General features: G+C 47.8%; 1 protein-coding gene across 1 annotated transcript; it reads left to right on the forward strand.

The window, feature by feature from the left end:
* Positions 1-26,616, forward strand: SLC7A14 (solute carrier family 7 member 14). Its single transcript, XM_054282317.1, has 8 exons — positions 1-254; positions 13,752-14,142; positions 19,015-19,251; positions 20,010-20,227; positions 22,109-22,255; positions 23,136-23,344; positions 23,845-24,722; positions 25,922-26,616. The coding sequence occupies exons 2-8, from the start codon at positions 13,839-13,841 to the stop codon at positions 26,242-26,244; spliced, it is 2,316 nt and encodes a 771-aa protein (XP_054138292.1). The 5' UTR covers positions 1-254; positions 13,752-13,838; the 3' UTR covers positions 26,245-26,616.
* Positions 26,617-27,268: the final 652 nt, after the last annotated feature.

The following is a 27,268-nucleotide window of genomic DNA, read 5'->3' on the forward strand; positions in this document are numbered from 1 at the left end:
GTGCCCCGCTGGGCAAAGGGAGCGCGCCGGCCCCTCCGGGCCACGGAGCACCGGCCCCGGGGGAGCCCAGCCCGGCTGAGCATCCCCTGCCCCGGCCCCGTGTTGGCGGAGTGTCGGGCACTCCGCCGCGGGGAGGAGGAGGCGGCGGGGGCGCCGGGGCTGGCGGCGCGCGATTGATTGGAAACGGGGAAAAAACACCGGAGTGACAGGAGGGACACCGGGTGGCCTGAGAGAAGCGACGGCTCTTGCTACAGGTGACGGCACGGAACGCGGCGCGGGGAGGTCGGGACGCTGCGGGAGGGGGGCAGTGAGGGGACAGAATGCGAGCAGGAGGGAAAGGACGGGCAGGGGGGACCCGTGGGGCCGGTGCCACCCCCGGGGCCGGTGCCGGTGCCACCACGGGGCCGCTCGGGCTCGGTCGGTCCCGCGTGTGGCCGCGGCTCCGGGCGGGCGCTGTCCGCGGTGCTGAAGCCCCGACGGGGCGGCCCCGACCCCGCGGACGGGCCCGGTTACGGCTCCGTCCTCCTCCCCCCTTTTTGCGCCTGCCAAACTCCCCGCGACTCCGAGGCCGGGAATGGAGTTGGCCTCCTCTTTACGTCACCCGGCTCGGTGCTGTTTGTTGATTCCGCACGGGTATTTCGGAGCTGCCGGGCAGCGAGGTGCGCTCCGGCGGCGCTGCTCAAAATCCCCATTTCTGCTCTCGCAGCTGCTCTGCAACCCCAGTATTGTGCCCTATTATTTAATAGTTTATACAGATCGGCTTGGTGCCCTCCTGGCACAGGGTGAGTGCTCCAAAGCAAGGTTTGTGCAAGCAGCACCGGCTCTGGAGAGGAAAGGGAAGCCCTGTCTGGCTGACCCCAGTGAAGATTTTTGTCTCAAAAGAGCCATGTCTGATTTAATCTAGTGTATTAAGTGATTAATTCTCCCAGTGTCCCTGAGTAGCAGGCAAATAGGTTTCAGCAAGCCAAGGCATTTGTTTAACTGCCCAAAAACTGTCATGAGACTGAAAGTCTGTTTGCTAAAGATATTTACATGTGTTTGTTTTATTGGTACACATTGCTAAGGCATGTGACTTAGCAGAGTTGAAAAACATATTGTAAATAAACAAAAACCCCTCAAACAAGTCAAAAAGAGCACTAGAGAGAAAAGTTACCTAGATTAAACTCAGTATCTGTTCTTAAAATATACTGCTCCATGGGGAATGTCTGGTGCATGAGAACAGAGAATTAGGGGGTCTTGCAGAGGTCCAAGATCTGATTTCCCATTTTAATCTATTAAAGGTGGTAAAATTTCCCAACAAAACAGTTACTGATGAGTAGTAAATAGTGTAAACAAGGAATCTTGGGTCCTCTTGACATGAACTCAAATGTGCAGTACATATCTGAGAAGACAGCACAGATGCAAGAACTGTGATAAGACAAGTCAGGGAACTAGAAAAAGGGGGAAAAAGGCTTGTTTAGTTGCTCTTCAGTAAGTGGAGATGTAGGAAGGAAATTTTACCTCAGCCCTTGAAAACAGACTGCTAGAGCACAGCAGACATCAACAAAAATGACAACAAAATTGGAAGTAAGGGGAAAAAAAAAGGAAAGAAAAACCAAAACCTGTCAAGGACTGGAGAAAGGCCCTTGCAGAGGAGGAATTACAGCACCTGAGAATTCACTTCATTAAAAAGCAGGGAGGGAAGTGATGTGAATCCTTGAATCTAAGAGCCTCTACAGAAAGAAATTACCAGGCACTGAGTTATTCCCCTGTCTGCCAAAGAGAGGCACAACGTGAGCTGGTGCTGAGATGCTAAAGCCAAAATATTCCATTTTAAGGGAGGGATCACATTTTTCAGCAGAGAAGTGCTGATGACCTGATGGAACCATCAGAAAACGTGCTGGATTCTCCATCTGTTTATGTCAAGGTTTGATGTCCTCCTCCCAAAATATGCAGCTTAGCCAAAGTCAGGCATTGGACTCCCTGCAGCATAATTGCCTGGAAACCAATGGCCTGAGACTCAGACAGAATTAACTCCGGGGACTTTATGGTACCTTTGATCCTTAATTCCCCAAATAAGGCACAGAGATGCCACAACTTTAATTCCAGGTGCCCCAGCTACCCCTGTAGATAAGCACTACCCCCTCAGTGGGTGGGATTTTTAACCATATGCCAAGAGCAGAGCTAATAACTGACCAAATTCTATTTTGAATCCTCCAATTTTCCAACTGGTTTCATTAATTAACTCTCCTCCAAAAGAATATCTTTCTTTGTGCATGTTGCAGGAGAGGGAAGCATTTTAAGACATAAAACATTCTCCTCAGGGAGTTATTCATGACTCTCAAGTCAAGACATGTTTTATCCTTCTCTAATTTTTTTTGGATTATACAAAAATGATGAAAATTTATTCTTTGTGTAACTTCAGAGTCTCAGATGGGATCATATCAGGAAGGATTCCAGCCAAAATCATTTTAAAGGATATATTTGTAGGCTGATTTGACACTACTTCCTTCTGAAGACAGTCTGTTTTCTCAGTTCTGAAATCACGCACATGTAATAAAATTTCTTCCCTGTTCCCTTAAAGGCAACAAGAGATTTTCTAGAAAATTCAACGAGAATGGGAAAGCCTCCTAACAGCTAAATTAATGGTTTTTCTCTGAAGCACTGCAACATTCAAGCAAATAGGATGGCAAGAACGTACACAAACGTAAACATAATCCTGGGCTCTTCATGAAGCCAAGCAAAAAGAAGAGAATAACAGAGAAGTCGGTAACTGATTTCTTAGCCCCCAAATAATCAAAATTATGCTTTCAGAGCACCTGAGCTATTAAAATCATCATAATGTTTAAGCAACATATTGTTGTTTCGATTATTAAGACATTTTAAAAACAAGAATGCAAAAATAAAGCAAATACTTCTTCAGCTGTGGGTAGCAGTGGGATCTGTATGTCCCACAAAAAACAACATAAGCAGGGGGGCAGCATCTGTGACTCCCACATTAATAAAAAAAATTTAAACCCCCAGATCACTCCCAGATTTGTGCCCTCTATAATATATAAAACCATGGTTGGGTCTGAGCTTGTCAGCCTGTGAGAGGCAGATCTGGGTATGTAAAGTATCCAGAGCCCAGAAATACAGCAGGCATTTTTCAGCTATTTCTATGGATATGAAAAGCTGGCCAGAGTATCACCTCAGTCCAGGGTGCATCTGCTGAACTCATTAAACCACCCACGTGTAAATGGGAGCAGACCCAGATCCACAGAGAGTCCTAAGACATTTTTCATTTACAAGGAATTAGACACAGCTAAGCTGTGGTTGTCAATGGGAAAATGCCAGAACTGAAAGAACTGGAAACTGCAATTTTTCTGTTGTATACTGAGAAAAATTATCTTGAGTTTGCTTGGCTCATTGAATAGCAGCTCTGCTTCCAGACTCTGCAGTCATCTTCAGGGGACTGGGTGCTCTGGCCAGCATTATGCTCCCACCACAGCCCTTCCCCTGCTGTCACCAGGCTGGAACATCTCTAAGAGAAAACTATTTTTTCCCACAATAAAACTGTCAGACCAAAGCCCAGGCACTTATGAAACAAAGCCAGTGAGGTGGAGCCACACAGCACATGACTCCATTGTTTCTGTTCCTCTGCACAGTCACTGTATCCATAATTCATTGAAAGCCATGACACCATAAATTAAATCCACCTGGCAGGTGAACAGAAGAAGAGCTTTTGCAGCACGTGTGTTTCCAGCACCACATCTTAATTCTCAGGACAGGATCAAAGTGGCTTGCTGCCTGCAGGGAAATGGGTTTCTGTTGCCATGCTACAACTGTCTGTGAGTGTATCTGTGTCAAAACTTCAGTAAAAATCTATAAAACAACACATGGGCTCAGGGCAGCCCCTGTTAGCACCCACTGGGTTTATTGGTGACCATGACCTCAGTTAGTGGTTTGGGCCATTCCTCCCGCACATCCTCAGCTCCCTGAGCCTGTGCTGAGTCTTCCTCAACAAAATTTTTTAAAGCTGAGGATAGAAACATCCCTTTGTGCATCACTTGCACACCTGGGCACATTCCACATGCAGCAGCAGAATTAAAACTTAGCTTTAAACGTGTGCCTGAGCATTACTGAACCAGGTCTCAATGATGGACCTGTTGAGCTGTGGTGAGGAGCAATGCCAGGGCGGCTCCAGGTGGGATTTGGGCACTCTGGTCTGGCAGTGAAGGAAACATCTGCCTCTCCTGGCTGTCCTTCCCTCCCAGCTGGAAGCCCTGGGCACAGGTCTCACACCACCCCAGCCCTGGAGTGATGCGCTCAGGAAGCATCTGGGACCTCCAGAGCCTTGTCTAACACACCTGGGCACCAGCAGGTGTGTTCCACTCATTAAACAACTGGCTGGGAAGCAACAGGGGCTGGGAGATGTGCAGTTAATAACCAGGGTCACCAGCTCTGCTCCAAGGAAATTAAGACAGAAAGAAGCAATATGTCCTTTGGCTGGGAGCTCTGGCACAAACAGCAGCAACGTTCCAGCAGCTCTCCTCTCACTCTTGGGCAGGAACAGCAGGGGCATCGTGCTTGCCAGGCAGGGCAGCACACCCTGGGACACTCTGCTGGCTGTGGCTGGGAGAAAAAAGTCTCAGGGAAAGAGGTTGGGTTTGGGGTCTTGCTGCCAAGGGAGCCTAAGAGCAAGAAGGCAACTAGCTGCTTTAATTTAGGCTAATCATGTTGGCTCACACTGATTCCCTTGCTACAAAAGGACATCTTTGGGCAGTGCGTGTGCATTGCTCAGGAATATTATCAAACTCTAACTTTTATGCTGTTATCACTCTTAAGGACACATAATTCTTCATTTAATTCTGCTTCTCCAGTGCCATCCTAGAGACTGATTTAGTGTTAGTCTGCAGTGAGTTTGTAACTCACTGGGAAAAAAGCCCTCCTGCCACAGCACCAGGTATTACTCACATTACACATCACTTAGGTGTTGCAGTGCCTTTGCCTGGGTGATGGTGATAAATGACTAAACACATGAACTCCATTCTAAATCATCATCTTTGATCCACTTGTGATCACATTACTCATATAATCAGTTGTGCTGAAATGGAGCAGAATTACTCATGTAAGGGAAGGGTTTTTTGTCCTAGTGAATAAGAATAAGCAGCAAAATGTAATAAAATCAGCAGGAGCTGCTATTCACTTCCTTGGAGGTGCATTGAACCTACCTCAGGCTTCTGCTGAGGAATTTAGAGACACAGGTTACAACCAGCCAAATTCCCCCCAGCTCAAGGCTCCTATTTGCATATGCAAAAAGCTCCCATTGATTTGCATATGCTACTACTGCTGCTTCTGGAACCTTTAGAAGGCTTGGGATTGAAGAATGCATTTTTCCAGCTTCTTCTGAGGAAAGCTGTTGTTTGAGATCCTCACCTGCATTAATTAGCTGATAGCCAAAATAGTGGAAGTGGGGCAGTGAGGCATAATCAATTACATTTGTGTAACTGCTGATGGAACACGATAAGTAATTAATGAGACCATGTGCACAAACAAAAGATAAATGCATTTGAAACTCGGCAAGAGCGAGTAATGGTGTAAGTTTGATGTGCTTGCTGTGTAAAAGGCAGTTCACACTCCTACTGAATTATTGCAGAAAGGTGGAAAGACTGCTGGTGAGTGAAAGTCAGCACTGAGAGCAAAAAAGCCCAGCAGTGTCTTAGTGGGGAATGAAGGAATCTCTATAAAACCAGCAATCTTCAAAATAAAACTAGAGGTTTAAAACCAGTGGATTTTCAGATCCTGTATTTGATATACAGGGGAATTTTTTCTTTGTTTGGATGACAAAGCCTTAGTGTTAAATCAGTTCTTTACTGAAAGAATTGTGTTTTCGTCACTGGGTTCAAACTGCTACCCAGAAATGAAATAAGTTGTCATAATGATGTATCAGCCAGACTCTCGCAAGAGTAAAAATCCATTTTGTTTAGAGAGCCTCACACATTAATAAATAACCCATTCTGTGAATTATGTCAAATGAAAAAAGCTCTCCTGTCTGGCCTGTAGCAAACCATAATGACTTTCATTCTGCGATGTAAAAGTATGGATCCACTGAGGAAAGGAAAAGAAAACACAGCCCAGTAATTACAGAGATTTCCTCTTGTGTATTGTTAAAGCAAAGACAGTTTTAAAAGGAGTATAATTCTAGAAGAAACTGTCTGGTAGCCCAGGTTTAGAGTTTCAGTGATACAAAGGCAGCTGTTGCCCATTCTCACTGTGAGATTTGGTCCAGAAAATGTGTTATCTCATCAAAGTGGTAATTACTGGAAGTACAACCCACTACCTAAAACCAGGGAAAAGTTCAGAGTCACAAACCCAAGGCTGCCAACTCCTCACTGATGCTGCTGGCAGTCGTACTGTCAGAGGAATCTATGCCCAGCATTGCAAATGGGCAACTCATTGTATTCCAGAAAAATCAGATCATGCTTCTCCTCTTGTCACAGCTCAGGGTCTGGAACTGCTACTCCCAAAAAATGAGGTTGCAGAAGGATGTGCCAGCACATCTGCAAGGCCAGGCTGGATGGAGCCGTGGGCAATCTGGTCTAGTGGAAGGTGGCCCTGCACATGGCAGGTTGGGTTGGAATGAGGTGATCTTTGGGATTCTGTCCAACCCAAATCATTCTATGAATCTGCGAGTCAGTGTGAGGCAAATCTGCATTCCTGGGCACCCCTCTCATGGTGTTTGAAATGCCTGAACCTCAGTGGACAGTACATTGAAACCCTGAGCACCCAGACCTGTGAACCCAAATTTCCTTTAGGAGTTTCATTGTTTGACATCACTGCAGTTTGTGACTGCAGAAAGGAGGGGAGGCTGTGCTCAAAGAATTGGTATCAATATCTGCACTTGGAATGCAAAATCACACAGCACCACAAATGAGCATTTGAAAGTGCACAGAGCCTCCAGGGTCCTTCTGCAGACGAGCACGTGCAGGTACAAAACCAATATTGACTTCAACAAGGCACGTCTAGGGGACTGTTAATCATTTTCAGCACTGTTTCTCATCTGCTTCTGTAGAAAACCCTGACAGATTAACCACCACACACTCCTATGAGGCAGTGAATTTCTCCATTTTACTGATGGAGCAACAAATTTTACTCATACTAGTCTCCTAGAGGGAGCCTGTCAGAACAGCTCCAAGATGTTCCTGGTTCACCACCTCCTGCTCAGCTCACCCATCTATTGATTTGCCATTTCCCTGCCTTGTTGCAGTTTTTTAGGCTTTTACCTTCCCACCTCAAGACAGCAGCAACAAACGAGACCTTTTTGCAAATGTGCAAATTGATTATACCTCTTTCTCTGTAGTTATATATTTTTTCCCCCTTCTGGTGGTTAAATATCTCTGTTGCAAACCCAAACAGAGCACTTCATGCATATTGCATTATTTCATCTCGGCACACACAGGCTCCTGTATCTGTCATGCCCTGCATCCATTCCTACACTGTTCTGCACCATGAGAATGATTGGTAGCCCTGCAAAAAGGGCAGAGAACAAGTGGAAAACCAAAATCCCAGACATTGGACTGGGGCAGGTGGATTTACCAGGGGAGGGATGTGCCTGCAAGGATGTGCATGAGCATCTCCAAAAGGAACATTTCAGCTTCCATCCCATTCAGGCTGTAGGAGCTGTAGGTGCTCCACGTGCATCCAGCCCCTAGGAAGGAGGAAAACACTGCTCCTTTCAGTCCCAGAGCTGTTTCTCACAGGCCTGCTGCTCCAGAGGATCCCAAGGGAACCTGGACCAGCTGCTTGTGAAGGTGGCATGTAATTAATCCTGGCAAAGTTTAGAACAGCTCAATGTCAAGGGATCTGCTGGCCCTCCCTGTGGCACGCTCCAATTTCACCTCTGAATGCATCACCTCATCTCCCACCTCATCCAGGCAGGAAGATGAGCCCTCAGCTACCAAAACCTTCTCATTGCTCGCCTGCATGGGCACAGACCAGTGCTCAAATATTGATTTGCTATTTACTTAGGAAAAGGGAAACACCAGCTGCGAGACAGAAAGAAGCTTTGACATCATTCCCATCCTTCCCTCTGCCTTTTCCCTGATTAACCAGACAGTCCAGTCTCTCCTCAGCAAGGACAGCAGCTAAACCATCACACTGTATCCCCCTGAAGGCTGGGAAGAGGGAGAAAGGGTGATCTCTATGTACATGCTAATTATATCACTGGGTTACACATTTATGCTCTTTTAATACTTGCACTACAGATTAGAATACAAAGTTTAGGAATTCCTGGGGGCTGCCTCTGGGTGCATGGCACCCTTACCTTGTGTCTTTGGTTAAAAATAAACATTTCCTCATTTATTCTGCATATTTGTCAAAAGAACATAATGATGTTTAGCCATCTTACAGCAGTGCTAAAGCACTCAGTATAACCTTGATGGAAGCACCATAGAAAAGTGCTGTTCAACCTCTTCATTTTCATTTTGCCATGAAGACACACACAGAAAATATCCCATTTTTTTCAGTTGATGCACAGAGAAAACCAGTCTCAAACCTGAAGTGTTATCAGTGGTTTAATTTAGCAACTACTGTAGTTTAAATTAACCACAGCTCCACTCGAACTGCTCAAGCAGAGGTAAAAATGGAAAGATTAAAAATAAGAAAAGCCCTAAAATTACCAGCCAAGGCACCAGGCCAGATTGCTGGAGCTGGACCCACGTGAGCAGCACTGGGACCAGCCCTGGCTCTCGGCTCTGTGCCTGCCTTAGATGGCTTTGGGGAGGGCTGGTGATGGAGACAGAGCCAGCTTGTACAGTGGCAGCCCAGCTGGGAACCAGCACTGTGAAAACAAGCGCATGAAGCTCCAAATCGAGAGGCACTCGTAATGCAAACCTTCCGGGGAGCCCGGCACAAGGCATCCCGGAGCTGGGATGGAATTCAGCCTCTCCCGCTGCAGGAGCTGGGGTGGAGTTCAGCCTCTCCCATTGCAGGAGCTGGGATGGAATTCAGCCTCTCCCATTGCAGGAGCTGGGATGGAATTCAGCCTCTCCCGCTGCAGGAGCTGGGATGGAATTCAGCCTCTCCCATTGCAGGAGCTGGGATGGAGTTCAGCCTCTCCCGCTGCAGGAGCTGGGGTGGAGTTCAGCCTCTCCCATTGCAGGAGCTGGGATGGAATTCAGCCTCTCCTTCTGCAGGAGCTGGGATGGAATTCAGCCTCTCCCGCTGCAGGAGCTGGGATGGAATTCAGCCCTGAGTGGCTCCTGATAAACCCACCCCATCGCTACCGAGCTCCCCATTCAAGAGAAAATCAAGGGGCAGCAGGGAGGTCAGCCTAGCATGTTTGCTCCTTTTTTCCTCGTTCTTTTTCTGGGTTTGCAGATGCCAGGAGATGCCTTTTCCATCATCTCAAGCTACCTCCAGCACCGCTTTGAGGCTCTGTTTGTCCAAGGGTGATGTTGGCACACAGTCCCTACTGGAGTGGGTCTGAGGGCTGATGCTCCTGCACCACAAACCAGAGTAAATATTCCTGGAGTCCACAGCAGGCACTGCCGTGGGGGTTCATAGGAACCGGATCCAATCCGAGATTTCTGAAGCACAGCTCTCCTGAGCAAGGAGAAAGGGACTTTCCCCCTAAAAACCTCTGCAGCAAACAGGTGTCCTGCATGCCAGGGCCAGAGCCATGCAGCTCCAGCTGCTGGAGGCATCAGCAATCTTTCCTCTACAGCAATTACTCTGTGAGCCATGGAAAACCAGGGAAAACCCAACCTTTTCCTCTTAATGAGTGCCCTGCCTGGCTTTCCATCAATACAACAACAGGAGCTCTCTTTGTTCCATTTACCACATCCATATTCTGCTCCTTGCTGCATCCCCAGCAGATTTTAATAGAGGTCTTTGCTCATGGATACCCCTACAGACTTCTGGACAGAGGGGAGTCATTAACAGAAAATCAAAAGCCATCCCAAGGCACAGGTGTGGTTTGGGGACAATTTTCTAGAGAAGTAGGAGTTATGGGGGGTGAGGAGGGTGGGAGATGCTAGGGGGGCACTGTGCTGCATCTCCCGAGCAGAATGAGTTTTGTATGAGAAATAATTCAGCATCAGCCCAGACACTAAGCAGGATCCATGCCTATAAACACCTATGTTCTCTCCTTCTGGCTTGATTGCAGTTTTAGCCAATTTACCCTGATGAAGAGGAGTGTTTTGGTACAAACAGTGGTGCTGACAGGCACATGGTGGCAGCAGCAAGTGCCAGCCAGTGAGGAAAACCAACCCCAGCAGCCTGATGGTGGAAAGCTGAACAGCTCCAAAACCCAGCAGCAGCTTGTCCCCTCTGAGCCACAGCTCCCTTCATCTTCCTGGGTTTATAGTGAGGACAGAAGATTTAAAAAAAAAAACAAGTAAAAATTCCTTTTGCTTCCCAAGTAAATATTCCTTTTGCAGGGTTAGTGGAGCAGAGCAGAAGTGAGCTGCCCCTGCCCCATGGAGGTGGTTGCCATCCATGACACATTTTCTTTTGGTTTCAAATGGAGAGAAAATATGTTTTCCAAGCTACACAGCAGCAATATGTTGGTCTTGCTTAAACATCTGGAATAGTTCTGAATGACTGCTTTAATTGAGCAGAGCAGCAATTATGGAGTTATTTCATTTCAGAGGTTTTGAAAGGGTTTTTTTTTCCCTTGATGACTTAAAGGAGAAGACTAAACCCCATGAATTGCAGGGCTCTGTGGGGCTGCCATGCAGGAGGAGCTGGTCACAGCCCAGCCCCAGGCAGCTGAACAGCTCAGCAGCCTAAATCTGAGTGCATCACTAATCCACCAGCCAGGTCCTGCTTTAAATTTAAACCATTTAAAATATTTAAGGGTTTTTTTCATCATTTTAGCAGTTAAGATTATTCCAGGACAAGACTGCCCTGTCTTCTCTCAGGGTTCTTTGAGATGCTGATGAGAAAGTAATTTCTATACTATGATGTGGCTAGAGAGTGAGCTGGGCTGTCCAAATCAGTCATCTCTCTTCAGGATGAGGAATTCACTAATTTTTCCAGCGTGAATGTGAAATTCCTCCAGTAAGGAGCATATGCCACCCTTCCCAAAGCCTTCACCAGACACCCAGAGACACAGTGATGAAAAACTGGGGTCCCAATTCCCCTTAAAACACAGGACAGGTCTTCCCATGCCAGAGCTTGACCTGGTGATGGCACCAAGGGCCAGCCTGAAGCTTGGGTGCCTTCATCCCACACCATCCTGCCTCTTCTAAGACCCAGCTGCTTGACTAGTTTAAGTCAATTTAGTGCAAACCCTAGCACAGAAATCCAAGTATTTCAAACTCAACTCAGAGCAGCCACAAAGCTCAAGGAAAATAATTAAATAATGGATGGAAAGTGGGAGCACAGTCAGACCTTTTCCAGCCCACACTCGAGAGGTGCCATGCTTTGGATAAAAGGATGGATTTTGAGAGGTTTTTCTCAGAGTTGTTGTTTTTTACATGGCTAAAACACAATCCTGGCAAAGCAGAGCCACTGTGGAGAGGCCAGGACAGGAACATGCTGCCCTGAGGGGAAAAGGAGGCTCAGAGGGGAACTTATTGATCTGTACACTGCAAGGATGTTGGAGTCAGGTGGGAGCCAGTCTCTTCTCCCAAGTAACAAGTCACAGGATGAGAGGAAATGAGCTCAGGTTGTGCCAGGGGAGATTTAGATTGAATATTATGAAAAATTTCTTCATGGAAAGGGATGTCAAGCACTGGAACACACTGCCCAGGGAATTGGTGCAGTCACCACCCTTGGGGGGATTTAACAGATGCAGAGATTTGGCACTTGGGAACGTGGGATGATGGTGGGAGTCGATAATCTCAGAGTTCTTTTCAAAGCTGAACAATTCCATATTTATTCCATGAGAACAGGTCTGTTTCATCCTGGCTGTGCAGACCTGCTGAGCTCTGGCTCAGCTGCCCTCTTCCAACACAAACCTTCCTTTAAGCCAGAAAATAAAACCTCACCTGTGAGCCAGCCCATCTCACAGCCAGCTGACTCCTTGAGCAACCCAAAAACCAAACCCAGGTTTTATTCCCAGCCCAAAGATCCACATTTGCTCAGTAACAATTTCTCATTATTATTCCTAGCTAGAACATGCAGCCTTTCAGTGGTTGCTCGAGGTATAAAAATCAGCACAATTTGAACAGTGATCAACCAAAACATGAAACGAATGCTGGGTTTCATTTAATAAACTTCAGCAACACTGAAGCTGCCTTGTGGACACAATGTAATTTGTTTTGGATGTAAAGATGGGAAAAAATAAATGGTTTGTCTTCAAGACAATTAAAATAAAATGATATTTTTGTATTGAGAGGAAAGAAGTTGCCAGGTAAAAAATCATATTTGATAAGCTATTTTTCCTGTTCCCTTGTATTAGCTTGCAGCTTGTCAATTCTTGGTTTGCTAAAAGCCAAGAAGTCATTATGTGTCACCTGAAAGTCCCTGCTACTGGTACTATGAGAGCCACACAGTTTGCTGAAGAACAGCAGAAAGGGAGAGAGGGAGGGAGGAATGGCAGTTGCTGAATTGTTCTTGAAAATATGACTAGAGATGAAAAAAGCACAGAGGAAGAGAAAACCAAGATAAGGCCATGATTTTTGAGACAATACTAGAGCACATGGGTTCAGGCAAGATAATTTTAAACTATTAAAAAAACTATTAAATATGGCTACAGCTGGCCATGCTGTTGGTCACTCACTCCCCAGTGGAGCCACACTGCTCCTGCTGAGCTTCTCTCCCAGTTTGCCTCAACTCCAGGCTTGGAGTCACACTCTGTCCCCACCAGGGCCCAGTGTGCCTCAGTGGCCACCAGCACCTCACAGCTACATGTTGCCATCATCACTTTTGGCAGCAATTAAGCCACATAATGAGACTTTGGAGGAAATCAGGTTCCTGCTGTTTGTAGTGCTGTAGTAACGACTGAGGCTAAACCCATGTGAACACAAAGGAGGGCAGTGCATCTCTGTTGGACAAAACAACTGAGGGTGGAGAAAGGAGATTTCTCCACAGCAGTGGTAAAAGCCAAACTCTGTCAGCACCGGAGCACAGCAAAAAACAACTTAGTGACAGAACCCAGGAAATTCCTCTGGCTGCCCTGGAGGACTCCAGACCCTGCCAAGGGTCTCAGAGACCTTGGCACCCCTGTGCCTTTGATTTGACCCACAGAAAAAACAATTACCAACCTTTATATGAAGAATTACAAGTCACGAGAGTTTAAGTAGAATAATAGTTTGTCACAAGGTGAAAAATAGACTGGACACGCTTAGATTCCTCCATCCTGCTTCTTGAAACCCCATTCTAAAAACTCTAAAATCTAAGCGTGTCCAGCCTTTCTCCTTCTTCTTCTTCTTGGCCTCCATCTTCTGCTGTGATGGTGGCACTTCTAAATTAGTTTAAACTAGAAACTCACTGTCTAACATAAGTGATAAGTATTGAGAAGTTACAGTAAATAATATACATGTAGTTTTTGGTATAAAAAGGTAACACCACCCCAAAAACAGGCAGTGTACCTCAACCCGACCTGCCAGACAGACCTGCAGCAGGTTGGGGAAAGAATGTTATAGGTAAGAAATAATAAACAACCTTGAGAACGAGAACAAAAAAATTCCGATGCCTTCTTCAACAGCCAGGCTGGGAAAAAGAAGCTTGTACATATCTCAGGGTCACTCTGACCAGCAGAAATTCTGAGGACTTAGGGGGCCCTTTTGACTCCTTTTTTTCTTTGCTGTTTCAGTCACAAACTGTGCTCCCCTCTCTTGCAGGGCTGCCAGCGCGGGATGGAGACGCAGCCGCAGCCCTGAGCGGTGCTGCTGCCCCCGTCTGCGCCCAGCTGTGCCCAGCCCAGCGCCATGAGCGGGTTCCTGTCGCGGCTGGACCCGCGGCGGGTGCCCTGGGGGGCGGCGGGCCATGCCCTGCGCGCCCGCGTCCTGCGCACCAAGCCCGTGGAGTCCATGCTGGAGGGCACGGGTGCCGCGGCCGCCCAGGGTGCCCGGCTGGCCAAGGTGCTCACCACGCTGGACCTCATCTCCCTGGGCGTGGGGAGCTGCGTGGGCACCGGCATGTACGTGGTGTCCGGCCTGGTGGCCAAGGAGATGGCGGGGCCCGGCGTCATCGTGTCCTTCATCATCGCTGCCGTCGCGTCCATCTTGTCAGGTGGGTTTTTGGGTAATGTGCCGTGTCCTGTGTCCTCTCCCTTCCTCTCACTACTCAGCACCACAAGCTACAAGGAGGGAGCAGCCTCCCCATCAACTCAAAACCATTTCCCACAAGTGTCATGCAGCTCATGGGGTGTGCTGTCCCTCGTTGCCCAAATATCAGACCAAACCTTGTCCTGGGAGCCAGCAGCCAAGCACAATTATCCTGGCAGCTGCCAATGGCTTCTACAAGGATGGAGCCTGCAGGCAATAATTTTAAGATATTTGTGAGTTTTGCAGAGTGTGTTCTAGGCCAAGAGTGTGGTCAAGCCACGGGACTGGAGTGAGAGCTTGTAGGAAACTCAGTTCCAACAGGAAGGATGTCTGTGGCTTGGGCAGTACCAGGGCCAGCTTCTTTTGTTGACATGGCTAACAGTTAAAAAATTACTCAATTAGTTCTGGAGTTGATTTCATTGGCTCCCATTCATGCAGGGTCAGTCTTTGAATTTCCAAACAAAAAAAAAAAAAACAAATGTGCAGGGAGAGAGAAATTATGTATTTTAGTGACAACATAGTGAACTCTATCTCCTCTGTAGGAACCCAGCTGAGCATATGGCTCGAGCTGCAGTTTCTCCATGAAGCCAGTACTGCTGGCATTTGTCCTTTCCAGATCAATGCTAACACGATGATGTGATGTTCCTGCTCTCTCTGCTCAGAGGACTTTGCATGCTGTGTCAGTCTGGTATCCAGCTTTTGTCTGTGGGTTGGATAAAGAGACCTGAGCAAATGGCAAAGGGCTTTGATAGAAGACAGGAAGAGACAACACAGCAAAGTGACCCAGATCAGCTTTTCGAAACTTTGGATTTTTGTCATGAGAGGTGGAAGCACATTATGGTCTTTCCCAGAGTTTGCGGTGCTCCTCCACATAGATCCCACCAAAGTGAGGGGGAGTTTAAACCCCTGATGTCCCTGCAAAGGCACAACCCTGGCAGAGCCCAGGGATAATTCTCAGGCTCCCTCCAAAGCCCACAACAAGAGCTGAGAGCTTGCAATGAGATCCAATGCTTATTTGTGTGCCCAACACAACAAATGAACCAAGACGCTTGTTTTTTATCCAAGGCAGTAGATAGCATCAGTGTCTCTCCTTCCCCGCTGCAAAGGTTTTGTTGGCAGTGATGCAAACCAAGAGCAAACGGAGTTTGGGTGGGTCTCTGCTAACACAAACACCCTGTCCTCCAAAAGGGGTTTTTTCACCCCAGACATGAGCCTTGCCCCGCAGCAGGAGCTCCTCCCGCCTTCGCCCACAGGAGCCCGCGCCGCTTTCATCTCCCCTTGCTTTTGTAGCCCTGGGACAGTGTTTTGTGAGGGATGCAGTGTTTGGATAGTCTCCTTGGCTGCTTCCTCACCTCATCATTAGCGCTGCTGTTGTTTGGAACAGCAACACTTTTTTGGCAAGTAAAACCAAGTAAGAATTCAGGAGCTGAACGGGCTGTTAGACCCCTTGGGGATGTGATTTCAGCTTTCCCATTTGGTCACGCCTGGTGTGCCAGGCGCTGAATTTGGGCATGTGTGCATGAACAGATTTTAAGGAACTTTTTCTTTGTCCATCACAGATCACTAAGTCAAACCCCACTACTTGCAGAAGTGAGCACAGAAGGGTTTTGGATTTAAAAATACCCCCAAAAACAGACAAATCAAAACCATCCAGGTCATATGGCTTCCCAGGGGGACAGCCATAGGGAAGCCCTGCCATAGGGAAACCTCTTTGCACTATTAAGCCTGGTTTCAGAAAGGGACTTTTCTAATTTCATCTACTCAACAAATTCTACTTATGCCTTCCATAGTTTTAAGCAACACATACCTCATCAGGGTACTTACAAACACACTATAATTGATTAAACTGGTAAATTAAATCAATCTCCCGTTCTCTCACTAGAAGGCCTTTCATTCATCTCTCAAGTAGAAATGCTTGCCCAGCTTCTCTCCACAAAGCCCCCGGTGCACTTCAGGTTCCTGCCATCAGCTGTGACTGCCAGCATTCCCCACTTTCACCCCTGTTTATCCAAAACCTTTCCTTAGCAAAAATCAGTAGTTTGCATCTCACCCAACCCCATCACTCTCTCCATAGTCTTTCCCACCAGCCATTTAGTAATCTCTCCTAAAGCAATAACCCAGTTTGGAGCTCAGTGCCACACTCTTACCTGAGAGTGGTGCAGGAACAGGATCAGCAGCAGCCAGGATGGAGCAGGGCAGAGCTGAGCATGTGCCTCAGGTGCTGCTGCCTGCAGGATGAGGGCTGGGCTGAGGGGCTGCAGCTGCAGCTGCCTGGGTGGAGCTGGAGAGATCAGAGTCCTTGCTCTCTGGGAGCTTTCCTTATGGAGCTGCCTTTTATACATCAGCACATGGTGATCATGAAATGCAATGGACAGGCTCACTGGCTTGATGAAAACAATATGCCTTCCTCAATAAGTTGGCTGCTCTTGGTTGATGAAAGATGGTCCCTCTGAATTTCTTGTGTGGCAGCATGGATTATTTGGAGTTACCTCCAGATCAGCTGAAAGGCCCCTCTCAGAAGTTATTTTTCCCCTGAATCATCCATGCCAGTGCCCTGTGAGATGTCTCATGGTTCCTGTGCAGCCTTGTGCCAAGTATCAGTGGCAGGGTCAGCACCCACATCACGGCCACCACCATGCCAGCACACCAAAAGCACCAGTTCTCATGCCACCAGTTGTGCTGCCCAGTGGCTGCTCTGTGGATGGGATCTTGGAAGGACCAAGGCCACTCAGCTGTGTTTATGTCCTGCTGAACAGTGTCAGTGACTGTGTAATTACACAAGTGTAATGACTGTCACACCAACTGCACAAGGGTAGCAGACATTCCAGGAAAAGAAATTATCCTCTGTAGAATGTTTGTTCTTTCAAAAAAAACCACTGTGTTGTCTTGTTTTCTTCAGAAATTGCAAACACTCTTGATTGAGGGGAAGAAGAGAAATCTGTCTCCAAATTAAACAGTTGTGACAGGGAGGATGTACCCAGACTCACCCTGCAATTCCAGAGCAGGGCTGGCTGTGCAGGGGCGCTGGGAGAGCTGCATTCCTCTGCATACAGGGGAACAAGGTGCTGAATGGCTTGAACTGCCAAGGAGTAACTGAGTAACACAGTTTTATTGTCCAGTTAGATTGTAAAAATAATAATAATAAAATATTAATAATTATAACAATAGTAATAATACAGTGAGAATGCAGCAGATATTAATATATATAATATGTATATTTGTGTGTAATACCTGCTGGCACCTAATGCTGATACTCTCAACCTACTACTGTACCCAACCCCTAGTGAAAAACAGCTCTTCTATTTTGGGATCCAAGTAGAATAATCAAAAACTCCAACATTTTATACATATTCATTTCTTTGCTTTATCATTATCATTGTGTATCAATAACCATCCTCTTCAATCATTATCTTGTCGATGGCTAAAACAAGAGCTGCCTACAAGAAAGAGAGTATATATATGTATTTTTAAGGCCATCAAAGAGAGAAACTAGATACTTGTCTTCGTCAGAGCACCAGTTTCATAAATCATTCAGGTCTGCAGTTATCTGTGAACGCCGTACCTTTGCCGAGTGCATGCATTTTTCATCAGCTTTGAATAATGACTGTCGGTAGGGCTGGATGGATGATGGAAACCTCTCGTGGCTCCTGTTGGGCTGCTTTACAGAAATCAAGTTTTGAAGAGTCCCATTGCAAAGCAACCCACACTCAAGTTAAGCAGCGAATGGAATATAAAAATCCTCCAGAAGCAGGAAAACAAGCACCACCAAATTCAGCTTAAGAGATTCAACAACTCTGTGTTTGTACAGTGTAAAAACAGCACTTAAGGAAGAGCAGCCACCTCATAACATTTTTATAAGTTATTCATTCCCCTCTCTGTACTAAACTGATTGCAATTTGAAGCAATTATTATCTTCTAAATGGAGAATATCGGTTGATAGAGAGCTCAATAATTACTACGTGTTTACTCAATGGTAGTAACAGCCTTAACCAATTCACCCATATGAACTTTACTGGGGTCTTTGGGGCAGGGGCCTAATCAGTTTAAACATGCAGGACCCTTTCAGCACTTGTCCTGAATAATATTTGGAGAATTTGAGACTAAGTACATCCATTCATTTTTTTAAAAAAACTAATGGTTGTTTTAATACATCAATGTGTCAGGGTCAGGTTTTTATTAAAAATTATCTTGACATAGTAAGTGCCCAAGGGGTTCAAAAAGTATTGAAGTCTGATGAATCCTCCTCCCAAATGTTTACAGTTAAATACTTTTTGCTTTGCTTTTCTTCTTCTGCACAGTTAGTTTTGCAAATATTCTTTAGAAGATTTAAATATAATATTTTTTAAGCATTAAAATAAGTTATGTTCTCTGTGTAAGACATCTTCAAGCTCCTCTTGCCTGGGTATGAACAAAAGCAAGGATGATCAGGACAGTGCTCATGCCTGGATCTGCAGAAATAATGCAGGATGAGTATTTGGAGATTGGAAGTTTGGGGCAGGGAGAGGTGTAGCCTTCTGTGGCATCTTCCTCTGGGATGAGACTGTGCAGCACTGGTCCAGGATCCCATGTAAACATCTGGCTGGTTTGAACTGTGTCTTGTCAAAAAGAAAAGCCCAGAAATATTTCCTAGTGGAAAATATTTCCTAGTGGAAATACTTCTGGTTTTTAAGCCAAGAAACAGGGGAAGGAAGGTCACCATGCAATGTCTCTATGTTCCTGACTTTGACTGCAGTCCTGACACCTCCTAGCACCTCTGGGAAGGTGGCACCCAGGCAGTTTTACTTTTTCCATTTCCCAACCTCTTTTTCCTTACACCTCTTCCTCTTTTTCCAACCAGGTGTTTGCTACGCTGAGTTCGGCGTGCGCGTCCCCAAGACCACGGGCTCTGCCTACACCTACAGCTACGTGACCGTGGGGGAGTTTGTGGCGTTCTTCATCGGCTGGAACCTGATCCTGGAGTACCTGATCGGGACAGCTGCAGGGGCCAGTGCCCTCAGCAGCATGTTTGACTCGCTGGCCAACCACACCATCAGCCGCTGGATGATCAGCAGCGTCGGCACGCTCAACGGCCTGGGTGCGTCCTGCTGGGCACAGACACCTCCATCAGTTTGGGCAGGAAAAGTAATTGGGAGCTCATCAGGAGTCAGGCATGGATATTAGGCTTCATTCATTATTTACTGTCTGGCTGGCTCTGGTATTTCGCCTCAGCAGCCTGGCGCACGGGCGGGATTGGAGGGGATGGGATATGGGATATTTTGAGCCCCTTTGGGATGAGCTGGCATTTAGAATGCATGCACAGAAACAGTCGAATGTCACAGGGTAAGGGCAGCACAGAAACCCTTCATCCAGTGCAAACACTCTGCTTGGTCCCCTTGAGGCACACACAGAATTTTGTTAGAGAGCACAAGCTGGTGTCAGCTGTACTGCTGGGGATGGGGGGCTGTGGTGGTCCTGTATGACCAGCAGCTCCAGCAACAGTCCATGAATCCTACCAGTAAGCAAACCAGCCAGCTGTCCTGTACCTGTGTCATGAAAACTTCATGGCTGATTGGTTTTTAATGAGTACTTGGCAGATACATGTTATGCAAATTGGGACACGGTCATTGGTCTGCTGCTCTCCCAAAAGTCTGAACGGTGTCTTGAGACCTCAAGATTTATCACCTTAATTAAACAACTTTAGCTAGTGGAGACATGGGCCTCTGGAGACCACTTTTGCAACGAGACCAAAGAGTTCTGCAAAACTTCAAGGTCTGAAAAGTGTTTAAAACTCCCCCACAGCAATTCTGGGTATTCTGTGGATGGAGAGTAGCACATCTCTTTTCTCTCACCTAGGGAAAGGAGAGGAGTCATACCCTGACCTTCTTGCTCTGGTCATTGCTGTCATTGTCACCATCATTGTGGCCATGGGGGTGAAGAACTCGGTGGGACTGAACAACGTGCTCAATGTCATTAACTTGGCAGTTTGGGTCTTCATCATGATTGCTGGCCTGTTCTACATCAAAAGTGACAACTGGGCTGAAGGGCAGTTCCTGCCATTCGGATGGCCAGGGGTAAGTGTGGGAGCACCGAGGGACACACAGCACCTGAGTGCTGCCACACTCTCAGCCTGGCTCATGGTGTACTCACCCCAGTTCTGCTGCACCCTCCAGGTCCCAGCCCTGCTAAATCCACCTGTGCTTTGGCCAGGGATCTCCAAATCCCAGGAGTGCAGGCTTGGATCCAGACCTGCCCTTTCCACCAAACCCAAAGAGTACAGCAATGCTTCATCTCCTAACTCCTCTTAGCATAAACCCAGAACTTTTCCAAAATGTCCTTCTGCAGACTCAAACTCCTCATGGGAGTATCCCCAAGGAAATGCCACTAATTGCCAGGCAATGGAGCAAAATGCTGTGGCTATCTGAGACAGGGAGCTCCAGAGAGCTGGCTCAGCCTCTGCGGAGTGGGGAGATACTTTTGTTGGCTGGTTTTCAACAACAATGTTCTCAAGCATTTGTTTTGAGCACTTCATAATGCCACCTGCCAGCACTTATTTTATGGATGTTCCCTCAAAGCTTACTGAGAATTTGGACATATTTGGCTTTTTTAGCTTGCTTGCACTGGTTTTTATCCAAGGATGAACAGAGACTGAAAATATCTCAGCTGGCCTAAACCCAAGATAATTTCTCAGATTTACACTGCGCAACTCCATTGGGGTTTTGTGCAGAAAAATAAGCAAGAAAGTAAAGTAAACCACGAATCTTGATTATTGAAAGGGTCCCAAACCTGCATATAGTCCCTGCACCTTCATCCAGTAAATCAATGCATCTCTGCCAAAGAACAGCAGTGAGGAGATGAGCTCTGAGGCTCACTTGACAACAGAGGTCATATTTACCTTTGGGTTGTGCTTGGGTTGTTATACTATATAATAGGAGTGAAAAAGAGAAAATGGAAAATATCTGTTTTGCTCCAATTCAATCTCTTGGGGAAAAAAAAAAAAAAAAAAAAAAAAAAGTCGTTTTAAAAGATAGATGCATACCAAAAACACAAAAAACCTCAGTGGGGTGGTCTCATCCTTTTCAGCTGGCTCATTGTCTCACAAGTTGTTTGTAAAAGTAAAGCCACCACCAAGAACAAGTGTGAGATTCCCAGCAGCATAGGGCATATTTTAAAAGGATAATTACAGACAGTCCCTGAAAGAGGTGAGTTTTACTGTGTGCAGTATCTCCTGACAGCTGAGATGACAGAGGTGTGATGGACAGGTGGTACCCAGCAAGCTCCAAGGGTTTCACAGCTCCAGATCAGCCAGGCTGTCTTCACCCTGCTCCAATGTTCCTTTCCTATAAATGTCCTCGCTAATATTGTATATTTTTAAAAATCACATTTAAAGAAAAATAACCAAACAGTACAAATAATTCCTCATCCAAGTGCTCCAGTGTGTGCTCCTAACCTGTCTGCAGCTTCCAAGCAAAACAGAGGTTGTTTGGGAAGCGGCTCACATCTGACGGCTGCTGCTCTCTCCTGCTTCCTCTGCAAGCGGATCTTGCTGCCACATGAGACATCTTGCTAAGGCAGAACGTGTAAACATGTTCCAGATCCCTACTCATAAAAATGGATTTGGGGTGGAGGATTGTTAAAGCAAACCTGAAATTGGTTGATTGTCTCCTCTGACAGTGGCAGGATCTCCCGGCGTTTTCAGGCACTGCAGGGTTGTGGGGTGAGCTGCAGATGCCTCCATGGCTCAGGGCACAGGTTGAAATCTTTTCCCCAGTTCAGATCAGTGGTTTAGGGGTGCTCCCATGGTCAGTCCCCAGAGCTATACCCCCTGACCTGTGGCCACTCACCCTTTAGCTCAGACAAGGCACAACAGCGCTGCTCTGTTTTTGCTCAGCTCCCTCTCCCTGGCTGGGTGCCAGCCTCCCTCCTGGCACCCAGATGTTTGATCCTCCCCACAGGTGCTCAAGGGGGCTGCAACCTGTTTCTATGCCTTCATTGGCTTCGACATCATTGCTACTACAGGAGAGGAGGCCAAGAACCCCAACACCTCCATCCCCTACGCCATCACAGCCTCGCTCGTCACGTGCCTGACAGCTTATGTGTCTGTAAGTAGTCCCTGCACAGGTGTGAATGTACATAAATATGTATGGATGCATGTAAATATATATATATGTACCATGTGAGTCCTTCTGGGCACCTGCCCAGTGCCTGCCAAGGCTCCTCTCTGTTTGTCCCCAGGCTCCTGTCACCTGACAAGACCCCTCTGCCAGCTGCAGGGACGTGGTGGCAGGCAGGTTTTTTTTGTCCCCATCCACAGCTATTTTTGCACCCAGGAGAGAAGCAAAGAAGGAGCAGCAGCACTGCAGCATCCTTTCTCCGTGGTTCTGGGAAAAGCAGCACTGCCTCTGCTGGAGATACAGGAGAGGATCCAAGTGAGGGGAAGGATAGGCAGGGATGGCTGTGTGAGATTGCACTGCTCTGCACCCCAATAAAAGCATGCCTGTGCTCAGAAATTTTCCTTGCAAAAGAGCAAAAATTAGTTATGAAGGAGAAAAAAGCACTGTTCTGATAATTTCAAAGAAACTCACCTCTCCTGCATGGGAGTGGGCTTCTCATGAAAACAAATTCTTTGACTCGAATAGGACCAGAGTGCTGCTCCAAGCAATGCAGTCTGGATTTGGGGTCTGCCCCAGCATTATTTCCCACACAGGGATGCAGCCAAAGTGAGTGTTACTAACCCTGCCAGTCCCACCAGCCTCACCAGTCCCACCTGACTCCTGCATCACCCCTGAATTGAGGTTCAAGCATCCCCTTCTTGCCTTTGGGTAGCAGAGACTAAGACCCCACAGTTTTCTGGATTAACCACCCTACAGCAAAGTGCAAACAGACCAAATTCCAGCGTTTTACATCCCCTCCCCCCTGAGAATACCCAGCACCCCTAGTGCTGATGCTGACAGCCCTGTCCTGCTCCTCTTGCCTTGCCAGGTGAGCATGATCCTCACGCTGATGGTGCCCTATGATGCCATCGACACCGAGTCCCCACTGATGGAAATGTTCGTGGTCCACGGCTTCTATGCAGCCAAATTCATCGTTGCCATCGGGTCCGTGGCTGGCCTCACTGTCAGCCTGCTGGGCTCCCTCTTCCCAATGCCCAGAGTCATTTATGCCATGGCTGGAGATGGGCTGCTCTTCAGGTCAGTCATACCCATGCTGGCAGCCTCTTGGGATCTGAGGGGAAATTGTTCTGGGGTTTTGGGGATCCCATGCTGTCACTACAGGGAGCAATGGGCATGCACAGACACAGTGGATGCAGAATGGGGCACAAACCAAAGCCTTGTCCTGGGGGGAAAATATCAGAGGCAGTCTATCCTACAGTTTCTCATTTGATGCTGTTGCCTAGAGATTCTGATTATGTGGGGATGACTGTTTAATTCAAGAGCTACTTGCAAAGGAGAGCAGTGCATATGGACAAAATCTGTACTTGTTTGCAAGTATCTGAGTGCTCATTGCAGAGCTGGTCAGACCCACATCTAACTCCAAATTCAACTTCAGCAGCGTTGCCAGTCCCCATTTGGAATCAAAGTTCCAAAAAGCAGCAAGACCTGAAGGGATCCCCGAGACTGTCCCCTGCAACGAGGGAAGGGTTATTGCAGCCTCTATGATTTTAACTTCCTGTGACTGTTCTGTGCTCCAGGTTTTTGTCCCACGTCAGCTCTTACACAGAAACCCCTATCGTGGCTTGTATCGTGTCTGGGTTCCTGGCAGCTCTGCTCTCCTTGCTGGTCAGCCTGAGGGACCTGATTGAGATGATGTCCATTGGCACCCTGCTCGCCTACACGCTGGTGTCCGTCTGCGTCCTGCTCCTCCGCTACCAGCCCGAGAGCGACATCGACGGCTTCGTCAAATTCCTCTCCGAGGAGCACACCAAGAAGAAGGAGGGCATCCTGGCAGACTGTGAGAAGGAAGCCTGCTCTCCTGGCAGCGAAGGAGAGGAGTTCTCTGGCCCACCAACCAACACGTGTGGGGCAAAAAATCTGCCGTCGCTGGGAGACAACGAGATGCTAATTGGGAAATCCGATAAATCCGCCTACAATGTGAATCACCCCAACTATGGCACCGTGGACATGACCACGGGGATAGAGGCAGATGAGTCTGAGAACATCTATCTCATCAAGCTGAAGAAGCTGATCGGCCCTCGGTACTACACCATGCGGATCCACCTCGGGCTGCCGGGTAAAATGGATCGCCCGACGGCGGCCACCGGCCACACCGTCACCACCTGCGTGCTCCTGCTCTTCGTCCTCATGTTCATCTTCTGCTCCTTCATCATTTTTGGGTCAGACTACATCTCTGAGCAGAGCTGGTGGGCTGTGCTCCTGGTGGTGCTGATGGTCCTGCTCATTGCTGTGCTGGTGTTTGTGATCTTGCAGCAGCCAGAAAACCCCAAGAAGCTGCCCTACATGGCCCCGTGTCTGCCCTTCGTGCCTGCCTTCGCCATGCTGGTCAATATCTATCTCATGCTGAAGCTCTCCACTGTCACATGGATCCGATTTGCCGTGTGGTGTTTTGTGGGTGAGTTCCAGGTTCATTTATTATAATTTTTTCACTGACAATCTTTTGGAAGGGTGTTAATAATAACAGCTTCCCTAATTAGAGTGCATAGGCTGATGCCTGGGAAATACTCAGTCCTTCTCATCTGCCCCTTGCCATCCTGAAGTTTTCAGAAATCTCATTTTATCCAGCCCCTGAACCACAGCTAAATGGAAATTTACACCTCCGGAAAACATCAGTTTCATGGAAGATAATGACTCCATGCGAAGGTGACTATTTTGATGGCTTTTTTGATGCAGAGTAGGCAGGTTCTGGAAATAGCCTCACAGGCAGGTTTGGTACAGAAATCACTTTGATTTGTTGCTCTGTCACCCACTTGAGCTTTTCAGCAGCCCACACCAGTATTTCAGCACTGCTTTTCCAAAGTCCAGGGGTACTCAATCCTAGAAGCCCTGGGAAAGTCATATCTGTAGACTGTATCTCCTTTTAGCTCAAGCTCTTAACTTCTGGGTAGGGGCATCTTAGGACTCACAGAGTCTGTCGTGGATAATTTTTTTCCCAAATTTAGGCTTTCTGACACATAACCAGCAGTCTAGCATATCCACAGTGCTTTACTTTGCAACCCACTAAGTCCACAAACCCAAGAGAATAAAGCAGATATCATAGCTCTTCCAAGCTGAGCCATTGGGCAGGGGCTGTCATCTACATTTTTGGGCCAGAGAAGACATAGTCAGTGCTGTTTTGGGCCTTTAGGTCAATAGGTGAAGCTGCAAATCCAGGGAAAGTCCTTCCATCTGGAAGAAAAGATGACTCCAAGGCATCAATTTAATCTGGTGTGATTAAGCACTTTCCTCTGAGGGTACAACTAACACCTCTTGAGCTGCCAGAAATGAGTAAATTAAACCACTGCATTAGGTGTGATGAGCTCCACCAGCCCTTCCATGGCTGTTGGGGGTGGGACTTCCCATTGGTTTTTCTGGCACAGATGTGAGGTCCTGATATAACCTCACATCAGTCCTCCGTGGCTAATCCATGTCATGTGGAGTCTGGTTTTCTCTGTGAGGATGTCTGGGATAGGTTAATCCCATGATGCACCAGAAATCAGACCTCTGGCTGTATTTCCTGCCAGTGAAAGCATTTGTGCATGAAGGTGAAATCAGGTAGGGCTAGAGGGGCTAATGAGTAGCTGGGGTCCAACCCTCTCCCTCTTGCCCACCCAGGTCTGCTCATTTACTTTGGCTATGGGATGTGGAACAGCACGCTGGAGATCAGCGCCCGGGAGGAGGCCCTGCACCAGAGCACCTACCAGCGCTACGACGTGGACGTCGACCCCTTCTCCGTGGACGACGGCTTCTCCTTCGCCCCCGAGGGCGAGAGCTACCCGGCCTGGGGTCCTTCTGAGGACAAGAGCTTCTCATACCAGCAAATGGCGGGCGCCAAGGAGAGCCATCGGACAAGTGGCAGGTCGAAAAGCAAAGGCCGGCACAAACCGCCGTCGGATGCTCTGATCGCCAACGACGAGCTGGACTACTCGCCCGAGTAGCGGGACAGGCGATGAGGAAGGGTCCCCGTGGCTCCCCTATCCTGCCCCATCCTCCCCGGGTCCTCCACCACTGCCCTGCTCACCTCTGGTACTCGGGACCCGCTCTGCGATTGCCGCTGACCCCGAACCAAACCCGCCCAGCTCCGTGGCCTGTCCCAGCTCCACCAGTAGGGTCTGGCTCTGGTGAACGCTGGCTGATCCCCCAGCACTGGCTGATCTCCCAGCACCAGCTGCACCAGCGAGGCAGCGGAGTGGGAGATGTGCCAAACCAGGAGGGTGTTGAGAGGTGGAAGGAGCCACAAGGGGGTACAAGTCAAATTGTCCCTGGGGAAAGTCCACCCGATGGCCGCAGCAGTGGGATGCCACTCTAAAATTTTTGGCACTTTCTTGGCATGTGTGTTTTTTTCCTTTGATCCACCTAGAAATTGTAGCTGAGCCAGAGGCACAGAGAGGTGGGTAGGTACAAAATGGAGATGGACACACTCTTCCCTGGGAGTAGCTTAGAGATGCATAGTTGGTTCCATCACACGGAGTTTCCATGGCCCATTCTGGTGCACTGCACAGAGCAGTGTCCCCATGTCCATCCCCACACTCCAAACCCCAATACTGTTATTCAAAATTAGTCCATGTCTCAGTCCAACCTTTAAGTCCCAGCACGGCCCAACACCCCAAATCTGAGGCAGGGAGCCTGATCCCATTCCTGGTCACAGTGAGGGCTGTGACCTACTCTTGGCTCAACCCTCTTTGTACAAATGGTCAATGAGGACCACACATTCCTCTGAGCATCACCAGTCTGAAGTTGGGCACTGCTTCCACCACCTTGGATCTTTTACTAAAATGACTGTGCTGTCATTCCCTCACCATGCTGGGCACCTTTCAGTGCCCACTCTGCCCTCAGTGCTCCAGACACCCATCCATGCCCTCACAAAACAGCAGCATCCATGGGTCAGCCACGTCTTGGCAGGGCTGGGCCATGGGTAGCAAGCGGAGAGGACTTGGCAACTGCAATCTGACTCCCTACTGC

This window comes from Melozone crissalis, unplaced genomic scaffold (genome assembly GCF_028551555.1).
Source record: "Melozone crissalis strain CALT ecotype California unplaced genomic scaffold, PUWL_Pcris_2 ptg000034l_1, whole genome shotgun sequence".
Classification (NCBI taxonomy): Eukaryota; Metazoa; Chordata; class Aves; order Passeriformes; family Passerellidae; genus Melozone; species Melozone crissalis.

Coding starts and splice junctions, on each gene's coding strand:
- SLC7A14 (XM_054282317.1), top strand. CDS start 13,839: ATGAGCGGGTTCCTGTCGCGGCTGGACCCGCGGCGGGTGCCCTGGGGG. Junction 14,143..19,014: donor CGTCGCGTCCATCTTGTCAG/GTGGGTTTTTGG, acceptor TTTTCCAACCAG/GTGTTTGCTACGCTGAGTTC. Junction 20,228..22,108: donor TGCCATTCGGATGGCCAGGG/GTAAGTGTGGGA, acceptor TCCTCCCCACAG/GTGCTCAAGGGGGCTGCAAC.